Source organism: Felis catus, chromosome B1 (assembly GCF_018350175.1).
Source record: "Felis catus isolate Fca126 chromosome B1, F.catus_Fca126_mat1.0, whole genome shotgun sequence".
In the NCBI taxonomy this organism is placed as follows: domain Eukaryota; kingdom Metazoa; phylum Chordata; class Mammalia; order Carnivora; family Felidae; genus Felis; species Felis catus.
Window position 1 is genome coordinate 52719068 of NC_058371.1, and position 25841 is coordinate 52744908.

At 46.9% G+C, this 25841-nt stretch overlaps 1 protein-coding gene across 5 annotated transcripts in view; it reads left to right on the forward strand.

Annotated features, from left to right (window-relative positions):
• The window catches only part of GATA4 (GATA binding protein 4), an 81252-nt gene extending 56083 nt beyond the window's left edge, over positions 1-25169 (forward strand). For 4 of the 5 annotated variants that reach the window (XM_023252656.2, XM_045055662.1, XM_045055663.1 and 1 more), the window contains exons 3-7: positions 14562-14731; positions 16474-16599; positions 19752-19839; positions 21953-22101; positions 23332-25169. In XM_023252656.2, the coding sequence (XP_023108424.1) occupies positions 14562-14731; positions 16474-16599; positions 19752-19839; positions 21953-22101; positions 23332-23514 (716 nt within the window). In that variant the 3' untranslated portion in view covers positions 23515-25169. The remainder of the gene's footprint in view (positions 1-14561; positions 14732-16473; positions 16600-19751; positions 19840-21952; positions 22102-23331) is intronic. The other variant, XM_011281564.4, reaches the window with a different exon arrangement.
• The last annotated feature ends 672 nt before the right edge of the window (positions 25170-25841 follow it).

The window sequence follows — 25841 nt, forward strand, 5'->3', positions numbered from 1 at the left end:
GGTAAACATTTCCATTCCTGATAGCTTGTGAAATTGTTTCTTATTGCTCCCAGCCTTTAAGTTTGGTAAATGTAGGTTTGTGATATTGAAGCAATGGATGGACCCTTAACACTCCTACAGCTATGCTCCAGCTCCCTCTAGTGGCTGGAGGACCTTCCTCAAGACCACAGGGTATGGATGTCAGCCCATAGAGGGGGGTTTGGGAAGAGTCTGGGATATCTTTTCACCTAATTAGCTGCACTGTTCTGCCTTTCTATGTCTGGCTTCCTCAAATAAATTTTCTTTGAAGACTGCTCAAAACAGCAAATGACAGAAAAATCACTAGTGCAGAGTAATTCATACATTTGATCTGAAATTAATCTGGATAATTTTCAAAGTAGGAAGGACCTAGATTATCTGGTCTAACACCCTCATTTACAAAGAAGATCCTAGGCACGGGCAGGTAAAATGTGTATAGCCCAGGGTCCGTTGTAGGGAGGGACAGTCTCCTAGCCCTGCTCTATGTGGTCTTTACCCTGGTTTTCCGTGTTGTTTTGTCTTAACTGGATTCAAAGCAGAGCCCTTCTGATTCTCCTTAGACTTCACACTTCATGCAAAAAGCTTGCAGGAAAACTAGGTGGATTAGCAGAAGATGTAAAGTGGTGGTGATTGAATTTAACCGTGGATTGATTAAGTAATCCTCAAGAAACCCCCAGAGGGGAAAATAGTCCCCGTGTATATGTTTCTGTACCTTTGCTCCCCTCCCCTTCTAAAAGGCGTAAATCTCCCCTGAAATGCCTCCCTAGCATTCAGAGCAATAAAGAGGTCACATTATAACTCCATAAATCTCCCTGGCTGACTGGCTGGCTGGCTGCTGCCATTCCAGGAGGCGAAAGGGAAGTTGTTTCCTCTTGACAGCCACTGGGCTGGAAGGAAAAAGCCTTTTCCCTCCAGACCCATTGTCTTGGTCCCTGAGGGAGCTGGTCTGGCAATTTGTTCAGTGTTTCCTTTCTATCCCGCCAGCTTATAACAAGCTGGAGAGGGGTTTCAGAGTCCAACAGGCCCAGACTGACCTAGGTTAAGTCTTCTCAAATGGCCCCGATAGAGGGTCTGGCCAAAGCTCCCGCTCAGTCTTCCTAATTACAATAAAAAAACGAAGTTTAAACAGGCAGTGTGTGTGTGTGTGTGTGTGTGTGTGTGTGTGTGTGTGTGTGTAACTGTGTATTAGAAACCAAGCCAGATGCAGTGGAGGCTGGAGCCTGAGCCTGCCTATGAAAGCCTGTCTGGGGACCCCTTGAGACAGGAGCTAAGGCACTGTGAGAGAAGACCGAGGGTCAGTGAGGCTGAGAACCCACCTGGAAAATGGGAGGCCATAAGATGCCTTTGTGGGAAATCAGAAAATGGAACCTTCTCTAAATTACATATAGTACTACAGGGCCACTTGCATAACTGGCGTAGTTGAGCGCCCGACCCTTGATTTTGGCCCAGGTCGTGAACCTGGGGTCATGGGATTGAGCACTGAGTGTGGCGCCTGCTTAAGATTCTCTCTCTCCCTCAGCTCATCTTCCCTGCTGCCCCCCCCCCCAATAAAAAATAAAATAACAACAACAAAAAAATAATAGTGTACATGAAACAGTGGTGATGTTAGGGCATATTTGTTTATTTATTTTACATACAAAAGAATTATTTTGCAAATAGGAAATAAATTAACATAGTTCAGTCTTAAAAAGATTCATATGAACATATGGTCAAAAGCATCCCTGAGCCACCGGGATGTTTCCCTGGCAGCAATCAATATTATCTGTTTTTTGTCTGTCCTTCTAGAGATATTTATTATATATACAAATAAATGTGTGTACAGACTCTTCTCCCCTTCTTTTTGTAAGAGAATATCATATGTACCGTTCTGTACCTTGCTTCTAATATTTCACAGCATATTTGGGAAAAATTCCATATTAGTATATGAAAGATCTTTATTCTTCATGGCTACATAGTGTACTTTAATTGAGTTAACCAGTTCCATACCGATGAACGTACAAGTTGTTTTCAATCTTCTGCTATTGTAAAAAAAAAAAACAAAAACCAAAAAAACCACAATGAATATTCTTATATGTGAGCCATTTTACACAAGTGCCAGTGAATCTGTAGGATAAATTCCTGGGAGTGGAATTTCTAGATCGAATGGCCCACGCTTTCGCTAAGATATGGTCAGATTGCCCCCCAGCCCCAGCCCCCGGGCTGAACCATGTCACCCTCACCCACAATGTGGGGACTGACATTTAAATGACAGAGGCAGGTTGGCAGGAGGCCTAGAGAGGGACATTGACTCACCCCTCCCCTCCATGACTCCTGACTCAGAGGGAGGATGCAGGACCAGCGTTGGACTTTGCCCACAGTGTGACTGGCAGACAGCTTTTGATTAGCTCATCATGTACATCCTCACACTTTCTGGTCCTCCACCCTGGAAAGAGCCTTTCTCTTTCCTTCTGTGGGGTAGAAAGAATAGTCAGTGCCAGGCTGGATACCTGAGCTTAGAGGAGGCTCCCCTGTGGAAGGGGAGGCAGTTGGGCCCAAGATAGAGAAGGCACTTTGTTTTTTGGAACGAGAGGATCCCAGGAAGTGGAAGAAATTAAGTAGACCTCTCCATTCCTCTGACTCTTAGGCAGAGATGGCTTTTCAAAATTTAACTTAATTTTTTACTATTTTGTAACACCTTTATTAATATATACTTCACATTCTGTAAAGTTCACTCATTTAAAGTGAACTTCTTCAGGGGTGCCTGGCTGGCTGAGTCGGGAGAGCATGTGACTCTTGATCTGGGGGTCGTGGGTTAAAGCACCACATTTGGGCGTGGAGCCTACTTAGAAAATAAAAAGTGTACTATGCAGTGGATTTTAGTGTACTCAGTTGTGCATGCATCTCCCGAACCCTTGAGAGCATTTTCATCATTCCAAAGAGAACCTCTGCCTAGGAACAGTCTCCCAATTCCCTTTCCTCCTGCCCTTGGCAACCACCGTCTGTGTCCTTCCTGTCTATGGATTTGCCCATTCTGGATATTTCATATAAATGGAACCACACGCTCAGTGGTTTCTTGGACTGCCGCCTTTCGGGGTGCATGGTATTATTTTTATAACTTTTTTTGTTATTTGTTTTTTTAGCAAGGGAGAGAGAGAGGACGCACGCTCATGAGTGAGTGTGGGAAGGGCAGAGAGAGAAGAGAGAAAGAGAATCTTAAGCAGGCTCCACACTCAGCTTGGAGCCTGACACAGGGCTCCATCCCACAACCCTGGAGTCAAGAGCTGAGCTGAAATCAAGAGTTGGATCCTCAACTGACTGAGCTACCCAGGCGGGCTTTTTTTTTGTTTTGTTTTGTTTTAGTTGTTTTGTTTTGTTTTGTTAACTCCGACGTTATTTTTAACCATTCGTTTCCCCCCAAGTTTAGTGCCTTTGCACTGCTGTTCCCAGTGTCTCCTACATATTCCCCAGATACAGAGATGCTTGTTTAATTAAATGCTTAATTAACGAACTTAAGCTGTGTTAAAGGAGGGGGAGATCTTAACATAGTTCCTATAATTGTCATTTTAAAAATCAACTCAGGGGCGCCTGGGTGGCGCAGTCGGTTAAGTGGCCGACTTCAGCCAGGTCACGATCTCGCGGTCCGTGAGTTCGAGCCCCACGTCGGGCTCTGGGCTGATGGCTCAGAGCCTGGAGCCTGTTTCCGATTCTGTGTCTCCCTCTCTCTCTGCCCCTCTCCCGTTCATGCTCTGTCTCTCTCTGTCCCAAAAATAAATAAATGTTAAAAAAAAAAAATTTTAAAAATCAACTCAAATTTTCCTATTTTTTTTTTACTGCAGCTCAGTTTTCTTAGTCATTTCCCTATCTATAGACATTTGGCTTGTTACCAGTATTTTGCCATGAACATCTTAACAATGAACATTTTCTTTCTTTCTTTCTTTCTTTCTTTCTTTCTTTCTTTCTTTCTGGGGGGGGATGGGGGTGTCCTTTTGATGTGTTCCAGGGTATTATTAGAGCAGTTTTGTCACTGAATCATGGAGTAGTTTTCCATATCTCATCCATCTGTTATATATAATTATACACACACACACGGTACACATATGAGAAGCCTCTGGCCCTGCATAGTTAACTCTCAGTTGAATTATATGTGTCCAGGAACATGGCATCTCGGTGGCCAGGCTGTCAGGCAGAGCGCTCAGGTTAATACCATCCCATGGGCACTATTGCTGCCTTGTTAGACACTTTAGGGCTCTGCATTTTGTTGAAATCTGATCATGAATGTGCACTGAGTTTCCGTTGTATGCCCAGCACGATAGAGTGATTCAGCCTAAGAGCAGCGTGGTGCTGGGGAGGGCAAGGATCAAGTCACAGAATGTTCTGGAATCTTACATGAGTCACTCACCTTCTCTGGACCTTGGTTTCTTCTCCTGAATGTTCATGGAATCACCCAAACATCGCTTCCAGTCTTTAAGATGACTGTGTGCCACCTGCCCTCCAGGAGACTTAGAGTCTTAACTGAGACAAGTCAGCACACAGGGGACCAATGATTAGGGGATGTCCAGAGCTAAGCAGTGGCTATAGTCACTATATAAGGCAGGGTCCAGAGAAGGGAGGGTACAGTTTGGACTCAGTACCCAGAGTCCAGAAAGTGGCAAACATTTTCAATTGCTGGTGCCTGGTCAGGGCTCCCGTGGCTGTCACTGAGCCAAAGGCGGAAGCCAGGGAGCTGTGAGATAGCAGTGGCCAACTAGAAAACCCAGCCTTTAGAGTGATTTTACACACTCCTCTCCTTGCATCCTGCATGCACCCTGTCTGGGAGGTGGTAAATCAGCCCAGTTTAAGTCACTTGGTGACACTGGAGAAAAATGGCTGTAGGGGACCGCAGAGGGCATAAGGATCAGTGATGCAGGTCTCACAGCCAGAGTTCTGCCTAGAGTGGCCACACATCCTGATTTTAAATCTGTTGTTCCGGTGTAATTAGCAATATGCCCCTTTCCCTCAGAAGTGCCCCATCCTGGAGGATGAATTATGTGGCATCCTGGTCAGACCTGGCAAAAGAGAGGAGCACCAGTGGTTCCAGGTTTAAGAGGGTCGGTATGGGGGGTGTGCTTCAGGACGGGGAGTCCACTGGACACGGCAGCCTGTAGAGACTCAGGCTTCTGCATGCTAAGTAGCGTGAGCTCACGCTCCGCGGGCTTCTTTCTGAGGACCCACAGGGAAGAGCCTAGACGTCTCCTTCACTGAGGGGTAATGGACAGGAGGCAGGGAGAGGGAAGCCCAGAGAGGGAACCCAGATAACACGAGGAGACAACTGGGCAAAACAGCGTTTGCAAAAGCATTTACTGTTAGAAGGACAAAATCTCAACATTTGGTTACGTTTTATAAATAGAAATGATAACACAACCCTGCCTTTGAGCATTCCCTTCTTTGCTTTGTCCATTTGCCTGCTTTCTTCTTTTTTTTTTTTAATGTTTACCATTTTTGAGAGAAAGAGAAAGCACCAGCGGGGAGGGGCAGGAAGAGAAAGGGAGAGAGAGAATCCCAAGCAGGCTCTGTGATGTCAGAGCGCAAACCGTGAGATCTATGACCAGAACTGAAATCAAGAGCTGGACGCTTAACTGACTGAGACACCCGGGTGCCCCCTATTTGCCTACTTTAAAGATGCTATTCCAGCCTGTAGATCACCTGTAGGTGGGAAGGGGCTGTGGGGACCCTCTCCTGGGAGTCTACGTGTGTATGTTTAATTTCCAGATGTGGCAAAGGAAGTCATATTCTCAGCATCTAACACCATAGAACTTTTCCTAGCAATGTGGCAATCTACATCATGAATGGACCTAACTTTGTACAATGCTGAAGGCCCAGGACCTAGTCATCGCTGAGGATTAACTTTGAATTGTAAAGCACCAAGAAATTTCTCCTGGAGCTAGTGAGTGACCCTGCATTTCATGGGGAAATCTTTAATACTGTAATTACAGTCTCCCATGTGGGGATTCTTGAAGGTCTCAACATCTAATCTTCCCAATGATGAAGGCTAGGGAGCATTTCTCAATTGGTATGCCAAAGAGCATTGAATCAGATGTGCCTTCAGATGCTTCTGTGATCATATGAGTCAGGAAGACAGAGCGTATGTGGGTCCTGGACTTCTTAGAGCCCTTGCTGCTGACGTGTTATATTGTGACCCTAAACGATCTTTCATGTACCGATTTTTGAACTGTTTATGTTGACACCGTCTGCTTCTGGGGAAAGGATTGGGTCCCCAGCAGGATGGTGAAGTCCGGAGCTGGAGCTCATGGGATTCTAGGCCCACGGTTAAGAGACAGCTGGTCAGTCAGCGTGGGTTGGTAATGCCAGTTCTGCTATTGATTCAGTAAGATCTTTTCCGAACCACGTGAACCACGTTAACATTCTTCTATTGCCTGCCCTCCTGGGCCAACCTTCCACTCTGCCCCTACTAGAAACACACACCAGGTAGACCTGGAGGTGGATATTTGGGGGCTTCTAGATCTCAGGGGAGGGCCAGTTGGTCACAGAAAGGAGGACAAATGGTTGACTCTTTCCATATAATCCCTTCAGTGATGGGGCACTAATCACCGAGTAGAGCCTTCTTCTCGTCCTTCTGTTTGTAATTTGCAATTTCTCTTAGCGTATGAGGGAGGTATTAACTCTTGGCAACATGCTCTAAATATTTTTCTTCAGTCTCATTTGTTCTTCAGCCCCATCCTTTTGCTTTCTCTTTCTTTCTCTCTTCCTCCCTTCTTGTTTTTGATGCTTGTTCCTTCCTCTCAGAATGTTCTTTCTCCTTTTTTTTTTTTTTAACCCGAGTCACGTTCTTTAACTTTCCTTCTAAACCTGAAGCCAGGCTCCTAGAAGAACAACAGTGTTTTTTGTTTGTGTGTATGTGTGTGTGTGTGTAAAGGTGAAAGTTTATTTCCAGTGCAATTACAATATTCGCCTGGAGAAAAGTTTAAAGGTCTCTCTCTCCTATTATTCAGGCACTATTAAGAAATGTAGCATGCTAAATGTTTCATATAGATTATTTTCCATTTCCTTGTTTGTAAGACTCTAACGATGTTACGCATCTCATGAAACCGCAGTCAGAATGTAGTTGATTATCTCTGTGAATCGCTGACGTCTTTGTCCTTCAGCGCTCAGAAGCAGAGGCCGCAGACGCTAATGGCCCACTCTTGCCAGGCCTGGCGGGAGCCGTTTCGGTTCAGCTTTCAGAATAGGTGCCCTAATCCCTGCCAGCCTGGATGCTGCTGGAGCTGTGTCCGCCTTCCCCTTGGCAGCCTCCTGTCACAGGCCACGCCTGACGAAGCCCAGAAGACCAAAGGCTCAGGCTGCCAGAAAAACCTCAGGATCTGTTTGCTCCTTGTGCCCCAGACCCAGGCGCCAGTCCCGGGGACAGATCCAGGCCTGTCAGGAAATCCATACACAATCTCTGGTGAACTTTGGATGGGACAGCAGGGCTGGGGTTCAGCAAGGGACATATGGGTGGGGCTAGGGACTTTGTTCTTGAAGCCCCTTTGGCTCTGGGGGAAGTCTCTGGACAGGTACCTCCTCTGGCATCACCCAGGCCTTGGATCCCCTCTGGTTGTAGTTTTGTAGCATTGAATGGCTGCCCAGAGCATAGGCAATTTCCATTGTGTTTATGTGTCTTCTCTCCTCAGATTGTGGAGTGATCTAGGACAGCTAAAGATGTGTAATGGAGGGCGGAGAGGTGGGGGTGAGTGAAAAAGCCTAGGTGCCATTGCAGTTTGTCACATTTAATAGAATTCCTTGTTTTGAATTGTGTATCCCCAGCCAGACCAAAACAACTTTGGGCAGGGGTCTTGCCCCAGTTGGGTCTGCTAGATCTCCGTGTCCAGCACTTGCTACAGGGGTCAGTAGAGTAGACAGATGGCAAATGTTTGGGGCTTCAGTGCCCCCCACGGAAACAGTGGAGGGGCTGAGGTCAGATAGTCTCCGCATCTGAGGGTGAAGGAAGGGGCTCAACATGGGCTCTGGCTCAAGACCCAGCTTTCTCTAGCAAGAGAAATCCCTCAAAAGACGGAAGCCTGAGGGGCACCTCTACAGCAGAGCAGAACCAGGCTCTGTGGCACCAACCTGGTGGGCTGGCACTCATGTGGCAGTGCCCACCGGCCTGAGCTTGACCTCCGGCAGTTGAGGGACAAAGCCAGCTTTCGGGCAGTGCTTACCTAGTGCTGCCAACCATGACCCCGACCTCTGATTCCTTTTCCTTGTTCCTCTTACTTTGCCTGTCTCCCTCTTCCTTTTTTCTTTCTCCCAGTGTATCTAGGGCATGGGGGTGCAAGTTCACCTGAGTCTGGGGGCCCCAAACAGACCAGGTTTGGCCACTCCCCACTGACAAAATCCAGAGGCAGAGAGACCAATGGTGGCAAAACCAGAAAGGAATTTCTTTCGGTGAGGCCAACCCGGGAAGACAGTGGACTAGCATCTGAAAGGCGGTCTCCAAAGTGCTGAAAACACTTCCAGGTTTATATAAGGAAAACGTGGGGCAAAGGTCCGTGGGTCTGTGCAGGTGGGCAGTGAAAGTCAGACCGATCGCTGTCTTGGAGTCAGTCCTGGGCAGGGTCTTGCTGGCTGAGGGTAGTCCCTGATGAGCGGGTCCTTTGAGTTCCCAGCAGGGATGCGTTACCCTCAGGGTCTTCTGCCTGAGTCTAGAGACAAGCTGGAAAGAAGAATCCAACTAAAAAGTTTGAGGTCAAAATGGAGGCCGCCGAAACCCTCTCTCACCAGCCCTGGCTTGCTTAGCCCTGCCCGTGGGTGGGTTCCCCAAGATGGATGGAGCAGGTCAGGGGAGAGGTCGAAGCCTTTGCCTTTGATTGTGTCAGTTCTCTGTGGGGAAGTCAGGGGTGGGATCCTTCAACCTCCTGGCCCACGTTTTTCTTTCAGGCACTTGGGGAGGAGTGATTCCTAGGAACACCCGTAATAAATTGGATGTCTACGAAATCAGGCTGAGTTTGTTGCCCTCTTTAAAAACCATGTTTTCTGAAGTGGGTCATAGATGGAGGTGAGGAGTTAGATCCCCTTTCTCGGGGTTAGGACCCAATTCATTTTGTGTTTCTGATTGCTAAGAGTCATTAATTACTATTGCCTATGAACAGCAGCCTTGTGACCTCATAAGTGTCCCCTGTGAACCACGTTGCCAGTTCATTCCCTGCCCACCAGCCTCCAACTTGGTCAAGTCTGGGAGTGATACACAGTTTACAATTCTGAGCATGGCCCCAGTGGTTTGAGAAAAGGTCAGATTCCCAAATCTCCTAGCTCTTTTATCTATCCCCTCCCTCCTGCAAAAATCCCTCCAGAAGATTTGTCCCTGGCCTTCCCACTCCTTCTCCACCCCTCCAAACCTAACAATCATCCATCATTGTTATCTCATTTGGTGTTTACAAATCACTTTACAGCCATTGTTGTGAGTTTTGCCTCTCATTTGCAAAGTACTTTACAACTATTATTACAAATCTTTTCTCCAACGTGGGGTAATGCTGACCCACTTCCGAGGAGAGAGTTGAATTCCCACTGCCCTCTAAGTGATTGGACCCATTCCCATGATGCTCAGCACTGGGTAGGTGGGGCTTTCATAAGTGAAGGTCATAGCTATGCCCTTGGAAATCTGGCTTATAAACTGGCTTCAGACCACCGCCTGCTGGCCCTTTGGGAAGTTTCACCCAGTGCATTTCTTAATTTTTTTTCCAAGATTTTTTAAGTAATCTCTCCGCTCAACTCACAACCCTGAGATCAAGAGTTGCAGGCTTTGCTGGCTGAGTCAGCCAGGCACCCCACCCCCCAGTGCACTTCTAATGAAGGAATGAGAGATGGTGTTACCAGGGTCCATGCTGCCAGATGTTCAGGCTGGTGTGGGGCTCCCTCACTGCCTATTACCTCCTATTTATGGCAGCCTGGCTGCTAAGCAGCAAGGTTTGAACTCCGTTCTCTCCTTCCTTCTGTCCCAGGTAGGGTGTGTGTGTGTGTGTGTGTGTGTGTGTGTGTGTGTGTGTGTGTGTGTGTATGTGTCAGATGCAAGAGAGAATAGTCCCCACCTCCACCCCACCCCCATAGTGGACTGGGAGCTGCTTAACGTGATCAAAAATTTTTCTGGTTTTGTTTTCTGTTTTTTGTTTTTAATGTTTATTTTATTTTTTGAGAAAGAGAGAGAGTAAGTGGGGGCAGAGAAAGAGGGAGACACAGCATCTGAAGCAGGCTCCAGGCTCTGAACTGTCAGCACACAGCCCTACTTGGGGCTCGAACTCATGAACTGTGAGGTCATGACCTGAGCCTAAGTCGGAGGTTTAACCAACTGAGCCACCCAGGCACCCCTGTTTTTGTTTATTTTAAATCAGGTTTTTAAAAATAGGCAATATGACATTACAGAATGGTGGGTTTTTTTAATTTTTAAGTTTATTCATTTGGAGAGAGACAGAGATAGTGTGAGTGAGGAGGGGTGGAGAGAGAGAGAGAGAGAGAGAATCCCAAGCAGGCTCTGTGCTACTAGCACAGAGCCTGATGCAGGGCTTGAACTCATGAAACCATGAGATCATGACCTGAACTGAATCCAAGAGTTGGGCACTTAACCAACTGAGCCACCCAGAATGGCATTTTTAAGAAAGAGAAGCCCAGAGAGAGGTTAGAGTGGGAGAGAGCCAAAGCATAAGAGACTCTTAAAAACTGAGAACAAACTGAGGGCTGATGGAGCAGGGGAGGGAGGGGAGGGTGGGTGATGGGTATTGAAGAGGGCATCTTTTGGGATGAGCACTGGGTGTTGTATGGAAACCAATTTGACAATAAATTTCATATATTTTTTAAAAATTTAAAAAAATACGGGGCGCCTGGGTGGCGCAGTCGGTTAAGCATCCGACTTCAGCCAGGTCACGATCTCGCGGTCCGTGAGTTCGAGCCCTGCGTCGGGCTCTGGGCTGATGGCTCAGAGCCTGGAGCCTGTTTCCGATTCTGTGTCTCCCTCTCTCTCTGCCCCTCCCCCGTTCATGCTCTGTCTCTCTCTGTCCCAAAATAAATAAAAAACGTTGAAAAAAAAATTTTTTTTAAAAAATTTAAAAAAATAAAATAAAATAAAGAAAGAAAAGCCCATATCATAATAACTGGCCCAAGAAAAACTTCCTTCCTGGTGGGCTTAGCTGCCATCACAATGGATATGGCATTTTGTGTATTGCATTTTTCATTTAACATGCAGGGTAAGCCTTTTCCTTTATTGTTACATTGTCTTTGCAATAATCATCTAAAATTTTATAACATCTTATTGAGTAGGTTGGATGGTACAAGACTTTCTGGTAGAAAATATGGAAATCTCTGTAGATTTGGAGGTGTAGTGGATTGTAGAGAGACATGGGATGTCTGAGAGCATATCTTTAGGAAGCATGGCCTTGACCTCCTCTCCATTCTCTTCCTTTGGCTACCGTTGTTAACACCTGACCCTTCAATCTGGGTCTGACTTCTGCATTTCCTTCCCTAGGCAAGAAGTATTTGCTATCCAAATCCCCAATTAGGTTAAGGTATGTTCTGAATATGAGTTGAATAATATTGTTACCCATTATCAATATTTTGGCTCAATTTGCCCAACTAGGTTATTAGCATTCTGAGAATAAGTTTCCCTCTTAGCATCTGTGACATCTATCAGAGGGCTTAAAAAGCCGATGCTCAGTAAACATTTGTTGGTGGTAAATACGTTATTTGCCAACCTCCAGTGCCTTTCCCTGGCTAGTAAAATAGTTGCTCAAGTGTGTAACCAATTCTGTGAGGCAAATGTGAAGGAATTTCTAAGGCAAACTTTTGTGTTGGGGTCTCAATGCAGCATGAGGCCAGTAACCACCACCCAAGAGACCCATAATTTCAAGGATGGTTCCTTCAATGAGATTCTGTCCCTGCATGTAATACCTTAAGTGTGATGAGAAGAGGACATCTCCCCTCCAAAAGAGAGAACAGATTATGAGATTTTTGTCTGTAGAGGCTTCTTTAGATAAACTAAAACATAGGAAAGAAGCTGGTTTGCCTATCTTTAAAAGGAGGAGAGTGCATCTTTATCTGTGAGAGCTGCATACTGGAATATTTATGAGTGAAATGGTAGAATGTCTGGGATTTTCTTTAGTTATACAAGACGGAGGAAAGTCAGTAGAGAGATACATGAGACCAGACTGGCCACAGCTTGTTGGAAGCTGGCTGATGATTAAATAAGAGTTCGTTCTGTCCACTTTTGAGTATGTTTAGCTCTTTCCGTGATAAAAAAAAAAAAATAGAGTAAGAGGGTTGCATTAAGTTTGGACTGGAAAAATGATCTAGAAAAGTCCTCCACTCCCAAGGCATGGTTTAGGCTAGACGACTGTCTTGGTTCAATTGTGAGGCTGTAGCGCCATCTAGTGTTCACAGCAGATCCCCACCAAAAGGATGACATTGCCAAAGCCCCTCCTTGTTTGAAGGTCCTTCTGTGAACTCCTTTGGCCTTCCCAGTTCCCTTGTGGGAAGGCCTGGGCCAAGGGAACAGGGTTTACTGGCTCAGGGCAAGGTCAGCACATGCCAGTTTGCAGGTGGTGGTGGCTGTGATGGCGGTGATGGTAGTGAGGGTGGTGTGCGGGCTCATTGCTTGCCTCCCCCAGGCATGGGGAAGCAAACTGTGGACAACAGTTGCCGTTTTGTGTGTGGCTCTGAAAGCAGGTGACCTTGCTGGAGGGTTCTCAGTGTGACCCAGGTGCAAAAATAGCCTCTCGTGACTGTGTGTGCTCAGCTCCCTGGCTTGAGCAAATAGCCCCTCACACCTGCACATTGTTGACTCGTTGTGGACACACAGCTACTTGTTTGCAGGTGCAAATGACTGTTTGTATACCCAGACTTGAGGAGAGGGCCCCCCACCATGCTCTTCTTCAGCCCGCATTCCCTTAGAGCAAGTAGCTGGGCCACAGAGCTAGAGAATGTGGGATCTTAAACTTCAGTGCTAGGTCCTCGTGGAGGGAGAGCTCTTAAAAACCCTCCCTTCCAAATATCCCCCCGTTACTAGAGAAGATCCCACTCCCACTCTGGAGGTAGGACAAGAACTACCCTAATACCAGGGTAGCTGTACTTAGGGATGAAAAATCGGGATAGGATGTAAAATATTTTTCAAAATAGGAAGCAGGTACATGGAGTCAGAGAGACTTCTGGAAGTTCTGAGCCAGGCTTTATACAGATCATAGGGAATAAGAAGCCCACCCCAGCCTATCTCATCAGGGCAACTGAAACGGGCAGAGTGAAATTCGTCGATTGTCAAATTCTGTAGACCTGGACGGTAAAGATGGTGATGTAGCGGGTTTGTCAACGACTGCAGGAGACTGACCATGATGGCAACGTGCCCGTGGGACTGTGAGCAACACTAAGTCACAGTTGCTTGCAGTGCGGGCCTTCATTTTATGCAGTAGGCAGGAAAACATGTCAGACCAGGATACAGCATATCAAACAGATACTGAAATGATGAAATGATGAAAATGATTTCAAAATTTCAAAAAATGTACTCCCTTTGGTTCAGTAATTCTACTTCTAGGGGAGCACCCTAAAAGAATAAGCAGAAATGCTAAGATTTGTGCACCAAATGAGCTGTGTTTACAAAACAAAAATCGGAAGCTGGATAGTGATTGAGTAAAAGTTTAATAATAATAATAATAAAGGATGGCACATTTGTATGATGGATAATATACTGTGCTAAATGAGTTTACAAAGAATTTTTAAAAACTTTCGTGTGTTTTATTTTATTTGAGAGAGAGAGAGAGAAAGAGCAGGGGAGAGGGTCAGAGGGAGAGAGAGAGAGAGAGAGAGAGAGAGAGAGAATCCCAAGCAGGCTCACACCCAGCACAGAGCCCAACGAGGGGCTCAGTTCCATGACCCTGGATCATGACCTGAGCTGAAACCAATAGTTGGACGCTTAACTGACTGAGCCACCCAGGCACCCCAACTTTATGAAGAATGTCTAATGTGGGAAATGCCTTGGTATTAAGTGAAAACAGTTGGCTCAAAATTATATAGCTTGACCTTGACTAGGCACAAATATACGTCAATATATAAAGTACTGCAAAGGATATAATAGAACAAAATGTTAATAACACTGGTGATCTTGCAGTCATAGGATTACATATGATTTGTATTTTCTTTACACATTTTATTTTCTAATTTCCCAGAGTAAATTTTTTTTTTAATTGAAATGGAAAGGGATCTCCATTTTGAAGGGAAAAGTGAGGAAAAGGTCTGGGTAGAATTCAGTGTTGGGTGAGACCTTCAGGGATACAGGCTCTGAAAGAGAGATAGGGACGAAAATCCAGGCTGCCTGCCGGTGGTCGCGGCCCGACTTTTCTTTTTCTCGTGACTGGGGAGAGCCTTGCGATGTCTGGGATGGCCGGGAGTAAAACTGTCCACTCCAGGGGTTGAGGCCAGAGTCAGGAAATGAGAGGCAGCCTGAGGTGATCCATCTCTTTACTTCTTGCAAGGAAAAGACATTATTTCTAGATTTCCCAGTGTAAGATTTCTGGGCCCCAACAAAGAATGAATCCTCTGTGTTACTCTCCACCCAGTAGACATGTTTGATGACTTCTCAGAAGGCAGAGAGTGTGTCAACTGTGGGGCCATGTCCACCCCGCTCTGGAGGCGCGACGGGACGGGGCATTACCTGTGCAACGCCTGCGGCCTCTACCACAAGATGAACGGCATCAACCGGCCCCTTATCAAGCCCCAGCGCCGGCTGGTAAGCAAGTGCCCGGCTCCTCGAGTCTGCCCTTCCCTCCTCCTCTTGGCCCCCGGCTTTCGGGCTCACACTTAGGTGGGAAATGCCTAGGTTTTGAATTCTGGACTTCGAGTTGTGTTTGTTTAAGTTTATTTATTTATTTTTGAGGGAGACAGAGACAGCAGGAGTGGGGGAGGGGCAGAGAAAGAGAGAGAGAGAGAGAGAGAGAGAGAGAGAGAGAGAGAGGGAAGGAGAGGGAGGGAGGGAGGGAAGGAGGGAGAGAGAGAATCCTAAGCAGGCTTTGCTCTGTCCGCACAGAGCTGATGCAGGGCTGGAACTCACGTAAGGGTGAGGTCATGACCTGAGCTGAAACCAGGAGTCAGGCGCCCAACTGACTGAGCCACCCAGGCGCCCCTTTCAAGTCCTCTTGAAAAGAAGCGGGTTGAGGAGTTGGGTGGGTGGTTGGCAACATAGTAATGTCTCATCCCTTTAGAGTGCGCTTGAGCTACGAGGATGTTCCAGACCATCTACTTTAACACCTTAATTATGCAGAAGTGAAAAGTGAGGCTCAGAAAAGCTAACAGCCTTCCCACGGTCACATGGCTACTGAGTCTCCTATCTGGAACCAGGGCCCAGGTTTTCTTGTTCCCAGTCCAGCCTTGCCTCCTACATCTCCTGTTTTCTCATCTATCCCATGAACAAGGTGGACTCTTCCTTACCCTGTTTCAACTGATCAGTTGATAAAACCCAAAGCCCAGGGAGATTAAGCAGGGTGTATCAGGCCCTCTGGCTGGAAAAGTGTTTGTAATGGGGTTTTTGGCTCGTGCCTCCATGGTCTTTTCTAGTAGAATTTTCTTTTGACCAACACAAACTAGCTTTCGTGTATATTAGGAAGGGAGAAATAGAGGGGTTAAGTCCTGATGCTTCCCTTTCTCTCTGGTCACAAGGCCCATTCAGTCTTTGATGTATTCAAATACAGTAATTGTTCACCCACCACCCATGGCTGGTACTGGAAGCCCACATTTATTCTACTTTTGAGAAAAGCTTTTCTGCCTCCAGTGCCCAGTGCTTGCTGGGGTCTTTGATGAATGACTGATAATGCCTCTAATGCTACAGTTAGGAAAAGAATTCACTCTACTTCTCCTACAGTCCTTATTCTCATTCACCACCCCGCCCCTAGGCTCTTTTTTTTCTTTTTTTTTTTCCTTTTTTTTAATGTTTTTTTTATTTTTGGGAGAGAGGAGCAGAAGAGAGAGTAGGAGACACAGAATCTGAAGCAGGCTCTAGGCTCTGAGCTGTCAGCACAGAGCCTGACGCGGGGCTCGAACTCACAAACCATGAGGTCATGACCTGAGCCGAAGTTGACTGAGCCACCCAGGTGCCTTGTGCTCTGGGATTCTCTCTTTTTTTTTTTTTTTAATGTTTGTTTATTTTTAGAGGAGAAACAGAACTTGAGGGTCAGAGAGAGAGAGGGAGACACAGAATCTGAAGCAGGCTTCAGGCTATGAGCTGTCTGCATAGAGCCCGATGTGGGGCCCGAACCCACGAACCGTGAGATCATGACCTGAGCTGAAGGTGGACACAACCAACTGAGCCATCCAGCCCCCCCCTCCCCCCACCCCGTGCTCTGGGATTCTTATACAGGGCTACGATGGCTGACCCTGCCACCCACTTAGGGCCAGCCCCTCGGTGCTCCCTGTGAAGTAGAAGCAGCAGCACTTGCCTTTTACTTGGACTTGAAGGGTTTGCCTTCTCTGTTGCAGTCTGCCTCCCGCCGAGTGGGCCTCTCCTGTGCCAACTGCCAGACCACCACCACCACCCTGTGGCGCCGCAACGCCGAGGGCGAGCCCGTGTGCAATGCCTGCGGCCTCTACATGAAGCTCCATGGCGTAAGTAACCCCACCGCCAGGCGGGGTGAGCAGCCTACCAGCGGCCACACGTTTGTTTCCGTTATTCACTTCTTACTTGTCTTCCAACTTTCAGATCATAATCCATTTTTCCCTTCTTAGCAAAGAAACCTAGATTTAGAAGGGACCTTCCAGGCTGCGTCAGTCCGTTGGGGCTGCTGTAACAAAACACCACAGACTGGATGGCTTATAAACAACGGAAATTTATTTCCACATTCCTAGAGGCTGGAAGTCCAAGATCAGGTGCCAGCATAGTCAAATGCTGGTATGGATTTGGGGAAATACTCTCCTATGTCATTGGTTTGCATGTGAATTACTGCAAGTATTCATTAGGAAATTAACCTAGTAGTTCTTATTAAGGACAAGAAACACACGTATCTTTTTATTTTGGCAGCTCTGCTTTGGGGAAAGTAGTCTATAAAACAATAAAAGAATCAGTACCTAATGATGTGTGAACTGTTTATTGCTGCGGTATTTGTAGTGGCAAAAACAAGAAACAGTCATAAAGCCTCCTAAAGGAATGGTTGACTAAACTATGGCACAAACTATAGTGTGAAATATTGTGCAGATGTTTAAAAAATAATTAAGTCAGAGCCCTGTATCTTGACCTGGAGTAACAAAACACATTTGCAAAGTAATGTACATAGTATGACCCCATACTATGACCCCTTACTATGGGAGTAAGGGTGAGTGAAACACACACACGGATACAGATGGGTGGGTGAATGAATACACACATACATATGTGTATAGATATGTACATGTGCACACCTGTTTGAGAATGTTTTAAAATGTAAGAAACATAACAGGCTGGTATTTCAATCGCCCCATGGGGACAGGATTGATGGTAGTGGAGTGGGAGGGGTTGTTACTAACTTAGTCTCATGAATCTAAGAAAAGATTCTTCATGAACTTTTTCATGTTTCCTTTCTTTTTTTTTTTAAATTAGGTGTTTAGTTTGAATTCCAGTGTAGTTAACATACAATGTTACATTCAGTTTAGGTGTACAATATAGCGATTCAACAGTTCTATACATTATTCACTGCTCATTGCGAGAAGTGTACCATGTTTTCTTATTATAGTGAGAAAAAAATAGCCAAAAATATACTTAAGAACATTCATAAGAAAATACACTTCCTTCTGCAAAGAAGTGTATCAAGGATGTTTGTTGAATCACTGTAATAGTGCAAATTGAGGGGAAAAAAAACCTTCAGGAGGAAAATGGATAAAGAAATTCTAGTTCTTCAATAGAGGAATGGTAAAAGAAACTGATAAAGGAATATTATGCAGGTGTTAAACAGATTGTGTCCTCAAAAAAATTAAAAACAGAATTACCATATGACCCAGCAATCCCACTTCTGGGTGTATATCCAAAAAAGAATTGAAAGCAGAGTCTTGAACAGATGCTTGTACCCTCATGTCCACAGCAGCAGTATTCATAAGAGCCAAATGTGAATGTAACCCAAGGGTCCATGGATGGATAAGTAAAATGTGGTCTGTCCACACAAGGGAATATTATCCAGCCTTTAAAAGGAAGTAAATTCTGACACATAGTACCAGATGGATGAACCTTGAAGTCATTATGCTAAGTGAAAGAAGCCAGTCACAAAAGGACAAATCTTGTACGATTCTACTCATATGAGGTACCCAGAGCTGTCAAACTCATAGAGACAGAAAGTAGAATGGAGGCTGCCGTGGACCAAGGGGAGGGGGAAATAGGAAGTTAGTGTTTAACGGGTACAGAGTGTTAGTTTTGCAAGATGAGAAGTGTTCTGGAGGTGGATGGTGGTGATGACCGCACAACAATGTGAATATACTTAACGCAACTGGAAATGGTTACAATGGTAAATTTTATGTTATGTGTATTTTACCATGATTGTTTTAAAACAAGTACTGAGGTTGGTGGGGATAAACATGAGGGCTGTATTTTTCTGAAGTCAGGATGGGCTTCAAGTGGGCCAAAGTGTGGGGCTGCGTGCTGGAGGGAGGAGAGGCTACTTCCCTCCAAAGGTGGGAACACTGACCTCTCAGTTGACTAGAAGGCAGGTTCAAGTTCACGTAATCTGATACCCTTCTCTCTTAACCATTCCATGTTTAATCTCTCAAGTGGCAATTGCTTTCCTTCAGTATTTCAGGGATGGCCTTTATTAGTCCCATACAGGAGAAAAGCACAGACCAGGAACTAAAAGATTTGGGTTGGCCTGGCCTAAGAGAAACCAGCCGTGAGGAGGGCACATGTTTAAAAATACTAGAAAGATGACCCAGCAAGCCTGTTCCCCAGACACTTATTTAGGCATCTGTGAACGGTTCAGGAGCATGATGCTTGACAGTCACTGCTTGTTTATGAGAAGTCAGTGCCGTAAAAGTGTTGCCGATGGATAGTTTATCTCAGGACCTGGCCTCAGGGCCATCTCCCCAACATTATCTCTGGTTGCTCCCCACCACCCATGGAAACACCACGATTTGCTCCAACCAGACGCAGTGCAGTGCAGAGCTGCTCTATTTAGAGTGACTTCACATCTCAATTCACTGAGCTGCACCAGCTTCTGCCTATTTTCTTGGTATAATTATTAATAGCACCCCGTTTTCACTTTCACAGTGTCCTGATACTGCTGATAAACTAAAGGCTTTTGCACATACTGCTCCTGCTGCCTGAAATGCCTGCCTCTTGTCTACTCGACAGCCTCCCACAACTTAGGCATCACCTCCTCAGCGAAGCCTTCCTTGATGTGGTCATGTGCCTCTTCCCCTCCTCCCGGGCCGAGGACAGAGCTTAGTGTTTCTTTTCTGTTCCCCCACATCATCTATGAGTCTGGTTGTTTCCTACTTGTCTGTCTTTCCCAGTAAACTGTGAAGCTCTGGAAGAAAGGAATGGTGTCTTTAAGCTTCCATTTCTCCAGAGCTAGTATAGTACACAGCATATAGTACAGTATGCTAGTATATTTGAACAGCATTGGTTTCTTTCTCAGCAGGAGCTCCAGGGGCTGATTCACTTAGTCCCAGCCCTAAGGTTTGTAGAGGAATTGCTTAGATGTTGCCTTCTCATAGTGTGAGTGCGTGTTTAAATAAGGTAGCAGATCACGTGCAAGTAGAAAACCATATATATTGATATATATTGATTTGTAACTCTCTAGGTCCCCAGGCCTCTTGCAATGCGGAAAGAGGGGATTCAAACCAGAAAACGGAAGCCCAAGAACCTTAATAAATCTAAGACACCAGCAGGTGAGTAAAAGCATTGTGTGTAATTATATTAAGAACTCAGTGGCCCTTGGAATATGTAAAAATCATGTATTCTTAGTGCGTCAGCTCAGGCTACCAAGGCATAATGATAGCATTGTCCATCCCAGCTATTCAGTTTAGTCCCTGCGGCTGTTTCCAATTTTCCACTTTCTCTCCAGCTGCTTTTGGGGAGGAGTGCTTTTCCCGTATGCTCCTCCCCTCCCCAGTCTCCGTCCTCTCTCCGCCCGCAAAAGGGGTTCCCTACCTTTCAGGGCTTCTTGCTCCCCAAGTTCAGCTCTTCGTGTCGCGTACCTGCTGAATCCTGTGGTTCAGGTTGTGCAGATTGTTGTGTTAATCTCCCAATCAGTTTTCTGGGTGTGTAGGATGGTTTAGTGTTGGTCTGGCTGTATTTCATGGACGCGAGACACACAAAAAGTGTCATCCCAGCTATTCAGGAGAGAATGATAACCCAGTGAAAAGTAACACCACCACGCAAAATTTTGGGAGCTTTTGAAGCAGGCTCAAATCAAGTTGCACAATTCTTTCCAGTTGCAAAGGCTGCACTGGGCCAGCTGGACCAGTTGTGGGCCAGAGAGAAAAAGAACATTACTGGTCCCTCCATCTTTGGTACTGCAGCCACTCAAGAACTCAGCTCCATTATGTTCTCTTTGAGATAACAGGGATCTAGGAGGACAGGATTCCATTAATTTCAATCCACAGATTGATTTGTAAGCCAAAGTATAGTTAACATCATGTAGTACTTAGCATTCTAGAAAGCTGCTCTACAATTAGTATCTCCCTGGTCCTTAAAGACCCCCTTGAGACCAATTATCTGCATTTTACTAATGAGCAAACTGGGGCTCAGAGAAGGCAGTGACTTAACCGGAGTCATACAGCTGTGAGTGGATAGACTTGGACTTAAAACCCAGGTTTTTCCACTTCAAGCTCCATATCCTGTCCAGTATGCCACTTTGCCTTTTCAGTTTCTAGATTAAGAATGAGGACTACTTATGCTCCTATCAAGAGCATTCCCTCTTCAGTACTGCTACCAAATCAAAGATTTCACTGGGAAATGCTGCAGTTGCAGAAAAAATAAATCGGCTGATCCAGTGCAAAGTTTATCTTCTAATCTAAGGCATGAAAAGCAGATAAATTTTCCTTGTCCACTACTGAGAACGTGACCCAAGTCCTCCTTTCCCAGATTCAACCATGGCTTACCCCTTCTGGCAGTATATCTGATTAGGTATTTTATTTTAGATCTTATTTATTATTACATCTTATTTTCTGTGTCTCATGCCAGTGGTCTTCAGCCTTTCTCCCTGTGTCCACACTGTTTTAGAAGCACAGCACATTCCCCTAGGTAACTTCACCTCCTTACATGTTGCAGTGATAGAGCAAGCATTTGGTTCAGGTGAGCAGCGCCCCCCTATCCAAAATTCCCAGTGTAGGGAGCTAGATTGGGCAGCAAAACCTAATCTGAACAGACTCAGGCTATTTATAGTCTTTATTTATCCCATGTGTGAATATTCACGTTTTGCTGTAGAACAATTAATGTGCTTAGTTACGGAGTATTGTCTCAGACTCCGCTGGGAGTATTCTATAATATACAGTATTAAAATCCAAAAACTTCTGAGTCCTGAAACATGTAGTCTCAAGGGTTTGAATAAGGGGTGGTGAGCCCGTCGCTTAAATTCTGATATTTTCAGTTGTCCCGTTTTGTTTTTTTTTTTAATTTTTTTTTTTCAACGTTTATTTATTTTTGGGACAGAGAGAGACAGAGCATGAATGGGGGAGGGGCAGAGAGAGAGGGAGACACAGAATCGGAAACAGGCTCCAGGCTCTGAGCCATCAGCCCAGAGCCCGACGCGGGGCTCGAACCCACGGACCGCGAGATCGTGACCTGGCTGAAGTCGGATGCTTAACCGACTGCGCCACCCAGGCGCCCCCAGTTGTCCCGTTTTGAGAATTGTCGCCCTGCCCTGATGAAGGGCCCTGCTTCATTCCCCAGCAAATAGAAATAAAGCTGTTAGCACAGACCTACCCTGGCTGTCTCAAAGGACCACCATCCATTCGCCCCTGTCCCTGGTCTAGGTGTCCTGACTCTGCCTTATTTTAGGTCCCTCGGGTAGTGAGAGCCTTCCTCCCGCCACCAGTGCTTCCAGCAACTCCAGCAACGCAGCCACCAGCAGCAGCGAAGAGATGCGCCCCATCAAGACAGAGCCCGGGCTATCGGCCTACCATGGGCACAGCAGCTCCATGGCCCAGGTACGTCCCTGGGCGGGGAGATGGGGCTGCCTGTGGGATAGTACACCTCAGACCACCAGGTGGCTGGGTCAGCGCTGGAACACGCGCTTCAGCAGGGCCCCAGCAGGTGGCAGCAGGAGTCGCCTGTGCCTTTGGGGTCCCACCTGAGGCCCTATAGGGGCTATCTGCACAAGGGTCTATTTCTGCACATCTGATCACATTACAGTGATTTGGACGTACAACTACAACAGACAGATGATGAGCAGCTCCTCTGTGCCAGGACCTTCAGAGACCAGGAGTGGGGAGGGACACATTACGGCACAGCCACAACCTGAATCAGACTGCATGCTTTGGGGAAGGGAGGTACAACTGTAGAAGGTTCTAGGAGGTGGCACATGGGCTTTCTGAGCAAGTCTGTCTCCTGAGAGGTGGTGTGATCTTCTCTTTGAAGTTTGGGAGGGGATGGAAGAGGACCCTCCTGGCGTGGGCAGAGGTGTGGAAACTGTGGGGAGGGCAGGGTGGATGGGCAGGGGGTTGGTGAGGAGGTCACAGGCAGGCTGCCATTTAATGAGGGTCGGCTACAGGTCCAGCTTCACGTGTGTCCAGAAGATGAGTCAGTGGTCCTGTCCTTTCCCTCTTTCAAATATGATGGCATTCCTACTCCCCAACCCCTTCCCTCTTTGGTTCCCCTATTTGGGATTAGGGAAGTTCTGAGCTTGGTTACGGTTTCTAAGCAGTAACCAAGCTTGGTTACCGTTAACTCTGATCTGTCGTCTGCATGCACTTGAGGGAGTCTGTGTCCTAAAGAGCTTTTTACTGTCAGGGTAAAGAACCCGGGTCCCATAGGACCAGGAGAGCCAGGAACCTCTTCTGGGCGTGGATAAGATTGGCGTGGATCTGGATCACCTCTTCTGACGGTGATAATTTTGTGGAAGATGTCTCATGTAACTATGCGAGCCATCTGAGAAACCAGAATATCTACAAACCTCTACTGGGTCACAGTGCTCAGAAGCTGGTGAATCACACAGACCCTTTGGGTCCCACAGCACAGGGGTTAGGAAAAACAGAGAGAAATGTTGCTTGGTGTCTTGTCCTGCCCTTGTCCTAGGGCCCTCTCCCCTCATCCCTTTCCTGGGGTGGGAGCCAGCTGGGGGACATCTGTGTACCAGGGCTCCCTCTCCAGCCCGTACCTCCCCTCCTGAGCCCTCAGGAGTGATTCTGTTGAGCTCATCTTGCGCTTTTTGTTTTCAGACGTTCTCAGTCAGTGCGATGTCTGGCCACGGGCCCTCCATCCACCCAGTCCTCTCGGCCCTGAAGCTCTCCCCACAAGGCTACGCATCTTCTGTCAGCCAGTCACCGCAGGCCAGCTCCAAGCAGGACCCTTGGAACAGCCTGGCCTTGGCTGACAGTCATGGGGACATAATCACTGCATAATGTCACCTCCTTCCCTCCTCAGATTTCGGCACAGACTTGGGACTTGGAGGACAGCAGAGATGAGGCTCTGGGCTCCCAGGGGCCAGCCTGCTCTGTTGGGGAATAACTCCAGAAGAACAACCGGGAAGAAACTTGAAGTTGACAATTTGGCTTAGGAGAAGTGGGTATTGGATTTTATCGGATGCCTTTTCAAGGGTAGGCGACTGGAAAGAACCCAGACTCTGATCTGGAAGAACCCACCCTTCACTACAAGCACATTTAAGTCCCTTGTGTGGAGTAAGAGACTTCTTTCTTATTTTCCGCCCTTCCCCTCCCCTACAAGAGATGAGATATCTTTCTCCTCTGCCTTTCCACCACCATGACCTAAGATGGTGGCTTTTCCATGGTGTTCCTAGCACCGGGGCTCTGAGGGTGGGTGAAGTCTCTGGGACCCCTGGTCCAGCCTGAATTTGGATGCGACAAGCCCCTCCGGGCAGCTGCTGCCCTTGTCCAGCACTCCCCCTTCAGGTTTGGCATACTCCTGCTTTCCTCAATACCGAATCTTGGCTCCTGAAACGTTGCGTATAGCGCCCATGCTACTGAGGGCTTCATGGGGGAGATGGAGGAGAGGGCCACTTCACCCACTGCCACGTGTGGCTTGGGCAAAATTGCAACTTGGAACTTCGCCTCCCCCAAGTTCCTTTCCCTGACCCAAGGCTCAAGCCTCCGCTCCTTCTCCTCACCCCCAAAGCCTCTGAAAATAAAAATCCCTTCCACTGCTGGGTGATTCAGCTCTGCCTTCAGCTTGAACATGTCTCTCCCTCCACAAAACAAGAGCTTGGCAGCTTAGCCACACAGCAGCCTCCCCCATGCCTGTCCCCCCAAATCCTTCATCCACCCCTTCACACACAGGTGGGTCCCAAGTAAGTACAAAAAAAGTTCTGCTGCTAAAGCGAGTTTGACAAACACTCACCTAAGACTTGAGATCCTTCAGAAGAGCGTGTCTGGTGGACACCAGCCCCGGGGGTGGGCAGGGGGTTTCCGTGAATTCTTGTGCTTGGATCTCGTGGACGACCCTCTTGTTCTGCGGAGCTGTGTCTCTTGTTCAGACAGCAGGCCGAGTTCATCCAAGGGATGCGGAGCCCCTGCACCTACCTACATCCTTTCCCCAGAAGACATCTTCTGTCCAGGAGGCAAAAAGCTAGAGATCTTGCAACATACATTCAAAGCAAACAAACACAACATGACAAAAACTTAATGGAAAGACAACAACCGACAAGAGAAGACACTGAGGGTGGGCCTTGAGGGAGTGTCCGGCCCTTGTATTGTCCTGGAATTGGCCTTCTTCTCCTCTTCATATTGCCGTTTCTGCCCGAGATGCTGGAGCTCCTCGCAAAGACTTCTCCTTCCTCGTCCTCATCGTCAACAGACCTGTAGCTGACTGTGGCCTTACCACATCTTCCCCCCAAATCCCCAGCTCCCAACCCCAAAATCCTACTGGCTGTAGCAGAGAATATTTTTAAACCAAGATTCTGTTTTAATCATCATTACGTTGCTTTCTTCCATGAAGGCCACCCTCATATACCTTCCCTGACCCACAAACCTGTTAACATTGTCTTAAGGTGAAATGGCTGTAAAATCAGTATTTAACTAATAAATTTATCTGTACTCCTCTTTTCCTTCTCCTCCCTCAGAAGTCATTACTGGGAGGTTCGATGCTGCCCTTTGCCAGGCAATCTTGAGCCACGGAGGCCCCTTCGCCGATCTGCTCCCAGGCCGCATAAAATCGTTTTCTCCCTTCAGTCATTTATGGCAGTTGGCCAAGACTTCCTCTGTATGTGATGGTGGCTAGTGAAAAGAACACTCATCCCAGCCCTGCTACTGACTAGTTTGCGACTTTGACAGGTAACCTCTAGGCTTTGGTTTCCCAAGAGAGGGTTGGGCCAACCAGCCCTCAATAATTAAAGTTCCTATGGCCCAACAGTTGTTGCCCAATGAAGGGAGCCATTTCTAGGGCTTTCCCCGGGGCCAGCAGGGGCTGGGGCATGGAGCAGAGTGCAGGGCAGTGGTCTGTCCAGCCCACCTGGTTTAAGACATGTCCTGGGGGGTCACCCTGAGTTGTTCTTGCCATCTTCCACTTCTCCTTTATGGATTGATCCAAGCAAGCTTCTAGAGAGGAGAGGAAATCTTCTCCTTTTTCCATTTGTCTTCACCATCTTCAGCTACAGAATTGCTTCATTGCTTCATCTTAAAAGCGGGGTGGGAGTGGGGGCAGCAGTCCTGAGGCCACCCTCTGACGCAGTACCTGTGGAATGGGACCCAGACAAGCAAACCTGCCCGCGTTCAGA